Genomic DNA, 11,712 nt, shown 5'->3' with positions numbered 1-11,712 from the left:
CGCTTTTTGTTTTACAGACAACAATGTCTTGCCCTAGTAATAATATTAAATCATAAAAAAAAACTATCCAAACTGTACCCTCATAAGAGAGATGGAATTGTGCCATCTTGCAGCATCATAGAAAAACGATACTCAATATTTGATGACCAACCATAAACTTTGTTTCTCCATTCCGCAGAAGCGAAAGCTCTTATCCTCGGACCAACCGACATATACGTAAAAATCGGCAGCGCCGTCACGCTGACCTGTATCATAACCCAAGGACCACACGATTTGGGTACAATCTTCTGGTACCGAGGTGAATATTATAGCCGAGTCTTAAATGAAAAAAAAAAAACCCCGCAATCTAACCCAAAACTTTTTCATTTCTTTCTTTCTAAACTAAATAAAAAAAAGGGACAAACATCATCAAACCCACGGAGACTCATCCCAACGAGACGTCAGTGGCAGCAGCATATCCTCCACGAATATCCGTAGAGCTCAAGTGGACAGAAGCGTTAACGTCGAGGTAAGGACGAGCATCTCCACTCGGCACAGAAGCGCTAATTAGATTTTTGTTCTAAGTAAATCGACTAATTTAGCAGCATCGTGTCTTGTCGTGTTGAAGCAACACTCCTGATATAGACCATTACAGTGAAGGTTCCGTTTTGCGTTTCCCCCCCCTCTCTCTCTCTGCTTGCAGACTGAAAATTATGGACGCCAAGCTGTCCGATTCCGGCAACTACACGTGCATGCCCACGTCGGCCGAAGTCAGCAGCGTGATGGTGCACGTGATAAATGGTGAGTTTGGTTGTCGTGTTTTGATGGAATGTTTGACTTTCTGTGCAACATTTAGCTATTATCAGAAGCAAATGTTTATTGTTTCAGTCGCGTGGGGTTTTGAAAAAAGGCTCTGACAAAAACATTTCCAGCAAATTATTATTGTTGAGTGCTGTCTCACATTACATTTGGGTAATTCTCCGCCAACTCACACAGCAGTTGCCCCGACCCCTCTTCGATTTGGTTAAAACTTTTTTTGATATCCCGTGACGGAGGGGCGGTACGACCCCTTTCATTCTTGAACATGCGGAAAAAGAGGTGTTTTTCAATAATTTGCAGCCTAAAACGGTGATGAGAAAGAAATTTGGTGTCAAAGAGACTTTTATGTAAAATTAGACGCCCGATTGGATGGCGTACTCAGAATTCCGAAAAAACGTATTTTTCATCGAAAAAAAGATTTTTTTTATAAATTTCTGTCATTTTCCGTTATTCAAAGGTGAAAAAATTGGTACATGTCATTTAAAGGGAAATTTAATGTAGTTTTCAAAATCTACATTAACCCAGAAGGGTCATTTTTTCAGTTAAAACAAAATTTTTCATTTTAAAAGTTCGTGTTTTTTTAGAGTGTAACAATGTTGTACAAAGTTGTAGAGCAGACAATTACAAAATTTTGACATACAAACATAAGGGGTTTGCTTGTAACCATCACGAGTTATCGCGACTTACGAAAAAAAAGTTTTGAAAAAGTTACTTTTTGCGTTTCTCTTTGTTTAGTCGTCCATATCTGTCGGGTGACCATGAACGGCCTGGCGGGTGACCATGAACGGCCATGATCAACAAAGACCAATTTTTTCCAAACTTGTTTTCGTAAAATCGCGGTAACTCGTGATGTTTACAGACAAACCCGTTATGTTTATAAATCAAAAACACGAAATTTTTCAAATGAATTTTTTTGTTCTAAATGGAAAAAAATACCCTGCATTAACCCAGGCAGATTAAAAAAGGACATTTAACTGCCTTAAAATGACATGTTTCCAATTTGTTACAGTTAAGTAACGGCAGAGCTTTTAAAACTTTTTTAGTGTTTTTTTTTTTTTCAATGAAAAATACGTTTTTCGGATTTCTGAGTACGCCATCAAATCAGGCGTCCAATTTTACGTAAAATTCCCTTTCAAGGTTGTCAATCGATAGAATTATCGTCGATAATATTATCGTCTAATGATAACGATAATGGTTATCGTTATAGTCGGGACGATAACGATAATGTATCGCTATCGTTATCGTTATTCCGATAATTCTATCGGCAATAATTTTATCGACGATAACGGACGATAACTTATATTTCATATATTTCTAAAATTGACTGAAACCAACCAAATGAATTTTCACGTTTCTTCTTAGTAAATATTTATTTTGATAATAGGTTTGTTTCGACGTATCAGTACCGTATTTCTTTTAAAGTGCTATTTTGTTTTATAGTTTACAATATGCGTATCAAATGATTCGAAATTTTGCATGCATTTTCACTGTTTTAGAGTTTTTTGAATGAAATACTCAAATTTTCACAAAATACGGTATTCTCAAATTTTTAGAATTCGCAATATGAAGCGCAATATGAAGTGAAACTTTACCTGCTTTTTCATTCAAAAAACTCTTAAATATTAAAAAATACATGCAAAATTATGAATCGTTTAACAACCATATTGCGAATCATAAAAAAATAGTATTTTCGATAAATACGGCTATTTTTGAAAATTTGAGTATTTGATTCAAAAATCTCTAAAACTGTTAAAATACATTTTAAATTTCGAATCTCTTTGATACCATTAGGCGTCATCCATAAAGTATGTCACGCTCTAAGGGGGAGGGGGGGGGTCTGAGCAAGTGTGACATTGCTATTATAAGTATAGGAAAAGCGTGACAAAGGGGGGGACGGAGGGGGGTAAATTTTGGCTGATTTTTATGTGACGTACTTTATGGATAAATTATAAAAATATTAGTATTTTCGAGAAAATACGGTATTTTGTGAGTCAATAATTTTATCGCTAACAACCTTGGTCCCTTTGACACCAGATTTCCATATCATTACCATTTTGGGCTGCAAACTATTGAAAAACACCTATTTTTTCGAATGTTCAAAAATGCAAGGGGTCGTACCGCAATTCCGTCACGAGATATAATTGGCTCAAAATTTGCACAAATACTCATTTTAGGCTGAGAAATCGAGTCAGGGGATGTCAATAATGTCCTTTTTATATTGAGCAATTCTCTACCAAAACCGGAAATGGATTTTATTTGTATTTTTTTATTTGGCTCAAACTTTGTGCAGGCCTTCCCTATGACCAAATAAGCTATTTTGTGTCATTGGTTCACCCATTTAAGTCTCCATACAATTTTGGCTGCTGTTCATACAAAAATGGTACGTAAATATTCAAACAGCTGTAACTTTTGTAACTTTTTTTTTCACTAAAACTCAATTTCCCAAAATACGTATTTTTTGTTTTCGAGATTTTTTGATATATTTTAGGGGACAAAAATCCGCAACTTTTGAACTATAGAGAAACATGGTCAAAAAATCTGCCGCCGAGTTATGATTTTTTGAAAAAAATAGCGATTTTTGGAAAAAATCAAAATTTTATGCAAAAACAAATTTGACGTAATTTTTTAATGTAAAATATGATGAGTGATCATTTCTAAAAATATTTTTTTTTGAAAAGTTCAGAAAATTTGCTTTAAGATTGTCTAAGAGGCATTGAAGATTGGACCTCTGGTTGCTGAGATACAGCGGCTCAAAGAAAAAGAAACAGGAAAATTGAAGTTTTCTAAGTCTCACCGAAACAACCCACCATTTTCAAATGTCAAATATTTCACCAAAATCAAACATTCGGTGGCTATTTTTTGAAAACGGAGCCCTTTATCAAAACATCTGTAAAGTACTTTTCAATTGCAAATTCAATTTTACACTAAAAAATTACGTCAAATTTGTTTTTGCATAAAATTTCGATTTTTTTCAAAAAATCATTATTTTTTTAAAAATTCATAACTTGGTGGCAGATTTTTTGACCATGATTCTCTATGGCTCAAAAGTTGCGGGTTTTTGTCCCCAAAAACATGTAAAAAAATCTCGATAATCAAAAAATACGTAATTTAGGATATTAAGTTTTTGTGAAAAAAAAATATTAAAAAATCTGCAAAAAAATTTACGTGTACCTATTTTTTTCTCAAAAGTCCTCAACAATACCTATATTATTTGGTCATAGGAAAGGCCCCCACAAAGTTTCAGCCAAATAAAAAAATACAAATAAAATCCATTTCCGGTTTTGGAAGAGAATTGCTCATTGGCACTTCAATGCTGCTTTATCCGCTTGTAATTGGTTGACGGACTGATCCACAGCAAGCAGATATCCAAATATTCTAAGATATATTTACATTTTTTTAGGTAAATTTATTGATTGTTGTTGTTGTTGATTTTATTAGGGGAACTTTAACCCTATGGGTCATTCGCTCCCGATTCATTGATTATGTTCAAAAAGATTTATTGTTTTGAAAAAGGTCAACGCTTACCCTGTAATTTTAATCAAATCTTATTTTTAATTGCAAATTTATTAATTAAAAAAAAAAAAAACATTAAAAATAAGGGTCCTGATTTTCGGTTCAATGAACAGAAACCACTCACTCATCACCTATCCATTCGTCGCCTATTCCAACCCGCTAGCATTCATGAGCGAATGAGTCTCGCAGTAGAAAAGAGAGTGTTCGGAAGCGAATGGTGATAGAGTGACAAACGGTAGGAATTCATCAGGGCAGTATCGCGTCGTCTGCTATTTGTGCTCGCGAATGGAGTGGTTTATTTTGAGCAATCAGGACCCTTGGATCAAACCCCAGATATCAACATGTTATTGAAATCGCCCGTATTCCGCCCGGGTTGATCAATCGGACCGAGCACAGGACTCAAAATCCAGAGGTCACCAGATCCGAAAAAAATTGGATAAAATTCACAAACTTTAGATAATAATTACTGAACGCAAATTATTATTGACTCAATTTTTAAAGTGCTAAAGTAAAAACAAAATCTTGAACAAAATTATTTAGAACCATTTAAAAATACGCAATCAAAAACACGTTTTCAAATGTCTAGGTTCGTTTAAAGTGCTGGCAATATAATAACATGAAAAAATAAATGGTTTCATAATGATTCAGTATTGTCATCTATCGCTCGTCCAACAGTGTTGTATAACATAAATATGCAGCATTTGAAAATATATTGTGAAACAACACTTTTTTCTTTTCCCTCGTTTTCCCACCCCTCAGAGGAAAACCCTGCCGCCATGCAACGGGGTGGCACCATCGTCAGCCAGAGCAGCACGCCGTGCCAGCTGTACCTGCTGGTGGCCCTGGTTCTACTCGTGTCCCGGTGTCATCCCTGCTGGTCCCGGTTGCTGCCACAGTCGTCGTCTGCGCCGTCATCGTAGCAGTGGCGTTAAACCCTTTCCACCAGGCGAAGGTCAACCCATCAAGTCCCCATCCCTCACCCTCTCCCCTTTTAGTAGAATCACCGCCAAATCCCCGACAGCAAAAGGCTGCTGTGGCCACTGCCGGAGTCCCCGGAAAAACCATGAGAGGCCACTCCAGTGGCGCTGATTGACGACGAGAGCAGCAGAATAAAAAAAAATACACAAATATCCAATCGAACTCAATTTGGGAAATGGCCCCCGGAAAAGCGGCCAACAGCGTTCCCGGAAATCAAGGTAAGCTCGGATATCGGTTCCGTACTTTAGTGTTTGCTTTTTTTTTTTCGCTGCGGAGAGTTTGAGCTGATGAAATAGTTTACCCGCAGGAATTGAGCGTTAATGGAATTAGAAATGAAATTGAAGTATCGGGGGAATTGCTGGATTTTTTTTGCAGATTGATTCAATTTTATTTTTGTTTGCTTGAAGGCATACAGACAATGTTTTGTTTAGCAACAATTTTTGAGTGTGTTTATTGTCCGAATGCAAATTGAAATAAACTCTTCGGATGGAAACTTACACCATATTTGTTCACATTACAGATGTATCCACCCCGGGAGAGGCTGACGGAAAAAAAGTGTGATTAGACTAGAGCATAGAACATATACACCGAAGGTGTAACGAGAAATATCTTTAGAAGAGAAGCAAATCCCCTTTAGTGGAAACGACACCCCAAATTGTACATAAATTAGCCCGTAAGCCCAATAGATCTCAACAGACGACAAACGTTGTTTTATATTAGAAGAATGACCCCGAATCGGAAAATCAGATGAAAAATCTTTAAATGAATGACGAGACCAATGTGTTTATTGCTGTAAGAATGTTGGAATAAATACTTAAGTTTAAACAAAAAAAATATTTCCATCCTGACTTTTCAATTAGCTTCTTCCCCATTAATCCCAAATTGAATTCAAACAAATGAGTCCAAGACAGGTAAGTACAAAGCTGTTTTTTTCCCCCAATTCGCCTGAGGGTCAGTTGAGAGATTTCAATTTCAATAATCTTTTATGACATCAGCAAGCAACTTCCTGAGCTGCTCTCGGAACCGAACCAGACTGCACCCGATTGGAAGACCCTCTAGGGAAATTGGCCAGAGATGTTTATCTTCCGAGTGCAGAATCGAATTGGTCTTTTTGCTGCTGCTGCTCGAGAATGAAATATGTTATTCATGCAATCTGATCGATTCATTGTGCTGGGAGGCGAAGCTCTGGTATGGCTTTGGTGCATGGTAAGTAAAAAGAAAGGCGGCTTGCTGCTGGGAAATGCGAATGGAACTTTTTTCCCATTAGATTATGCTGATTGCCTTGCTGAGATAGATTGGATGTTGCCGAGCAAAACTTTTGTTTTGAGATGATCGAACCAATAATTACTGAAATTTGCTGATTTGCATAGGAAAATTAGAACGAATGATGACAAAGGCTGAAAATCATGTTTAAGCTCAACATATGATGTCATCACATGGGTAGAAATAATATCACAACCCGAGCAAGAGCAAATAACACAGGAATACCAAATATTGGTACTACTTGGGCAAAAAAAACGGAATCGACGTAACACCTTATAATGTGACCCTCTTAAACCTTGCGGTTTCGTCAACGGATCCACAGTAGTGTATCGTTCTTTTTGCGACAAGACTCCGCCTCCCGGGTCTCCTAAGTGTGAAGGTATGGGCACGGGGAGAGGGCACCGAATACCTATATTTACACTTAGAATTTTTTGCGTCCGCCTCGGGATTCGAACCGGCGACCTCTGGATTGTGAGTCCAGTGCTACTTGGGCATGCTACTTGGGCAAATACTTGCTAAATTTGGTATTGATACCATTGAATGGTATTATTTTGCATTTCCCTTGTTATTTACTTTTATTGGGGGGGGGCTCGTGGCGCGGTGGTTAGCGGCTTCGGCTGCCGATCCCTAAGTTGCTATAGGGCGCGGGTTCGATTCCCGCCTTATCCTCCTGGCCTTCTATCGGATGGGGAAGTAAAACGTCGGTCCATTTGCGTAAAAGAGGTTTTGGGTGACTCACCACACATAACCTTCGGACGCCTAGAAATGAGCAGAAACTTGCAACAGAGACCACAAAAGACCCGGGGGTCGTTAAAGTGGATTGCTTTGCTTTTTTGTTATTTACCCATGCTCGGGTTAGGAACATTTCAACGATTTCAGAATTTTTTTAGTGGGTATTCCAAAATTTTAAAAATCATTTTTAACATTTTTGGTTTTCAACTCATTTTAGCGCAAAATAATCACCTTGTCAAAATTTGTCAAAACTTTCGCATAGTTTCAGAAGAAATTGATAAAATACACAGCTAAAAAAGTAGTAATCCAGCTGCGTGTAAAAGGCCCAGGTGTAAAATAAATATTGCATTATTTTATACAACTTTATGTGATTTTACACCCTGAAATATGTAGCCCATAAGTAGGGAAACCTACTTGACCGAAATGTCAAGCTCATATATGCGTTTATCCTTACGGCTTTACAACGGTCTGATGGCCGAGTGGGCTAAGGCGCCAGTCCTTACTGTTGGTGCTGGGTTTGAATCCTGTTGGTTGCAACTTTTTTTTGTGCTTGCAAAAATTGCACATACGGTGTGTAATATTAAGTGTTTATTTTGTCGAAGGTGATGTGCATGCTTTTGCATGCGATTTTACCATCGGATTTTTTATGTGTACTGTAATACCAAAATAATAACAAAATGTGGTATCCTGACTTAAAATGTTTTCTACAATTTCAAGTCATTTCTTTAGGGGTTACAAATTCAAAATCAAGTTTGATATTTTCTGTTTTCCATGAAAGTATTCGCTTTAGACATAATTTTAGGGCAAAATTATTTACCGTTTCCAAATTAGTCAAAAGTTTTCCACAGTTTCAGAGGAATTAAAAATAAAATCCGAAAGGTGGTGTCCTATCATTGACAAAGTCTGCAATTTTGCAATATCAAAATAATACCTTAAATTGATATGCAGAGCCGTACCTTGCCACGGCACCCTTGGCATCAATTTTGAATTCAGAAACACAGTTATTTGATGTTTAATTTTGCAAATAATATGAGATAGGTTGAATTGAAAATTTATTGTAGAAATTAAGTTATTTTTTTTTTCTTTATTGGAGGTGGACAAAAGCCCCCTTGAGCTGTGTCTGGTATTATTCAAGACACTTTCTCAAAAAGGCACAACACCACCTCATCTTATCGCATCAACAAGTACACAAAACTCAAATGATACAAGACGGGTTCACTCTTAAAACTAACTCAATAAATTAACATAAATATCACAGTTCTAAAATCTACGTGTGTATCGTCAGGTTAGGGTTGGCTGAATATTTTTCCAAATTTCATAAAATCGATAATGATAGCAGGCAGGGTTGGTAAAATGTCAAGATATCAGCTCTCAGCAACTACAATTATCTCGCTAGAAAATTCATGCCTCAAATATAACTGATTTTCTCTCCTTATTGAAACTCTCGGCGCCGAACATAGCCGAACACGTTTTTGTGTTTACACACTCGCGATTGACATTTTCCTTGTCTCTCACATTTCCGCTTCCATGATCATCCTAGGGACCATCCACGTGGACAGTTTTTGGGAATCTCGAACCCCCTCCCCTCATGAACAATTATCCATACAACCCCCCCCCCCCCTAAAGTGTCCCTACCGCAACAGCGTTTAACCACAAAAGCCGCCACAAAACCAATTTCGCAAACGCAGTTTAACGGGACGTCATGCGTGATCGGCTCCTAATCACCATCTCGCGTGCTCTCATTGCAGTTTTCGGAGAGATTAAGCGACTCAGCGGTGAGAGCTCATTGTCGAGGAAAGAGGAGGAGTGATAGAGAGAGAGAATGACATCGCTGGGAATCATGAGACACAAGAAGAGATCTCACAAGCTATAGTGACGGCCACTATACTCTCGGATGTTTTTGGTGCAGAGATTTGCAACACTGATTGCAGGGTTTTGTTTTTTTTTTATATTTATTTTTCAGATAAATGCACAGAATCGAATGCTCAATCATGATAAATTTTGCTAAAACTTGTTAGTAAATTTAATATTTTCTATGCCTACATAATTTGCTCTGATCTAGTATAAATTTGATTGTAAAAGCAAAGAACTTTCCCAGATTCGTAAAATAATAAGCTGATTTGGTTTTGGATTTCATTTCGGTGTAATAAGAAAAAGCCTTCTTAAAAATTAAAAAAATAATGAGTCGATGCCCGTGTGCTCTCTTGTTTTATCAAGATAGGAATTCCAGCAAGCTTAGTACAAAAGAGCACACCGGCATCGAAGTATACACCCAAAATTCAGAGTCGAGATAATCGTTTTCTCAAAATTTATTGAGGGCTCAGTGCCAAAATCGATAGAATAATGGTACCAACTCACACAATCATAACAAATGAGTTCATTCGTTAGTTGAATCAATAAATCTCCAACAAGTGTCATACATCGACTTCTGACTTCTCCTTGGTCACCAAGCTGTGGTGGCCGAGTCAGCTAAGTCATTGGATTGGTTTGTCAAAGGTCTCTGGTTCGATTCCCGTTGGTTTTTTGTTTGACGGATGAACTTTTTTTGCAAATTAACCTCGAGAGAATAGTTCTATCGCCCATCTCGAGCTGTGTTCTCTGCGTCCGTGAATGGTACCACTATTCTCTCGACTCGAGACCATCATTCTCTCGGACTAGCGCTGCCAGTTTTGGGTGTAGCTTTTGAATTAATCAATTAAAGATCATTCAAAATCCATTGCAATTCATAACGAAACTTATTTGAATGATAATAATAAGATTAAGATTAAATATGAAGATAAGAAATTTTTATCCATTTTGAGAATATTTTTCATAATTTTTTTTTTCATTGTGTTTTGTATTATTCTTTTTTAATCGTTATATTTTTTTTATTCGTAAAAGTAAATTTTATATTCTAGAAAATATTTTTTCGCACATTGTGAGAAAATCTCATGTTTTTTCATGAAATGTGTTTAACAAATGTCGTTTTTGAGCGAGAAAAATAAAAATATCCATAATGTATGCCTTCTCGTTTGTAATCAAGTAGCCAATGTTTTATGAATATATTTTGAATTTCGTCACTTTTTGTTCACTAAAATGCAAATATCGCGGCTTTGCGTGGACATAAATTGAATGTTAAAAAAAGCAAAATGATCTCCGAATCTCAAATGAAAAAAATTGTTTTAAATGAAAAAATGACCCTTCTTGGTTATTTCAGATTCGTAAAGTAAATTAAATTTCCCATAAAATGACATGTTCCAAAAAAAATACAGTTGAGTTACGAAAAAATGCAGAGTTTTAAACACTTTTTGAGTGTTTTTTTTTTCGATGAAAAATACGTTCTTTTCGGAATTTTGAGTACGCCATCAAATTGGGCGTCCAATTTTACATAACCTTTGTCACCAAATTTCTATCTCATCACCGTTTCAGGCTGCAAATTATTGAAAAATATTTCTTTTTTGGCATGTTCAAAACTGAAAGGGGTCGCACCGTCCCTCCGTCACGAGATATAAAAAACGGACCTTGGATTCGTGATCAGGGACAAAAGTTACCCTTTAGGACAAAGTGAGAACTACCCCAAAGCTTTTTACACGATTTAAAAAGTAAACAACACCTGTTATGCTAGAACTGAAAGAGCTTTGAAAAACCTTTTTTCTCAAAAAAAATAATGTTTGTCTTATTGGTAAAAACTTACAGCAGTTTGTTTATTTAAAAACTTTAGTATTTTGAAAAAACGTAGGCAAATTGCTCATAGTTGCTTATACAAGGAGAAATCGTGCTGAAAATATTTCAAAGGCAAGTTTTTTTAATCTCGAGGATGTCAAAATTAAAAAAATAAGACATATGTTTGAATGTTAAAACAATTCCTTTTTCAAAGAAGCTCAAAATATGACAATTTTTTAGTCTGGAAGGTATGAAGCATTATACAACGGTCTAAACTTTAATGCTGTATTTATTTTGAAAAGCTCTTCTAGAACTCCTTGAACTTTCTGCCACTTGAGCGCCCCTTCTGTGATGAAAAAATAAATTTAGCATTAACGGTGCACATCAACCAGAACTTTTGCACCCAGATTGTCGTTACAGACATTTTGTAATTTTGTAATTTGTAATTTATTGGAAACGATAGCCTGTTAGTATAACACTTTTTATCAGGTTAAGGAAGGACGTTGTGATGATTACTTTAGATCCAAGTATCTTCAAAACTACGGGAACTATCGATATAATTTTGTATTCATTCCCTAAGCTACTGTTTCCATAAACATTTACAACAAAATTTGTCAATTTTTATAATCACATTATTTCAGGATTGGGTCCGTAAGTTCATCAAGTTTGGAATAAGAAGATAACAACTTCCTTGGTTGCTGTGTACCCTTATTAAGTATAAATTTTCTTTTTTCACAAAGGTGAAAAAAACCATCGCATTTTTTATTATGCGGTTATGTTTGGTAA

At 36.3% G+C, this 11,712-nt stretch overlaps 1 protein-coding gene across 1 annotated transcript in view; it reads left to right on the top strand.

Annotated features, from left to right (window-relative positions):
- LOC6041372 (zwei Ig domain protein zig-8) overlaps positions 1–6,113 on the top strand; it is a 53,511-nt gene extending 47,398 nt beyond the window's left edge. Inside the window, exons 6-10 of the mRNA XM_038257109.1 lie at positions 179–298; positions 397–508; positions 683–780; positions 5,071–5,507; positions 5,810–6,113. Coding sequence (XP_038113037.1) covers positions 179–298; positions 397–508; positions 683–780; positions 5,071–5,231 — 491 coding nt within the window. The 3' untranslated portion in view covers positions 5,232–5,507; positions 5,810–6,113. The remainder of the gene's footprint in view (positions 1–178; positions 299–396; positions 509–682; positions 781–5,070; positions 5,508–5,809) is intronic.
- Positions 6,114–11,712: the final 5,599 nt, after the last annotated feature.

This window comes from Culex quinquefasciatus, chromosome 2 (assembly GCF_015732765.1).
Source record: "Culex quinquefasciatus strain JHB chromosome 2, VPISU_Cqui_1.0_pri_paternal, whole genome shotgun sequence".
Lineage (NCBI taxonomy): Eukaryota > Metazoa > Arthropoda > Insecta > Diptera > Culicidae > Culex > Culex quinquefasciatus.
Note: the sequence above shows the minus strand (reverse complement) of the source record. Positions and strands in the feature narration are given on the sequence as shown.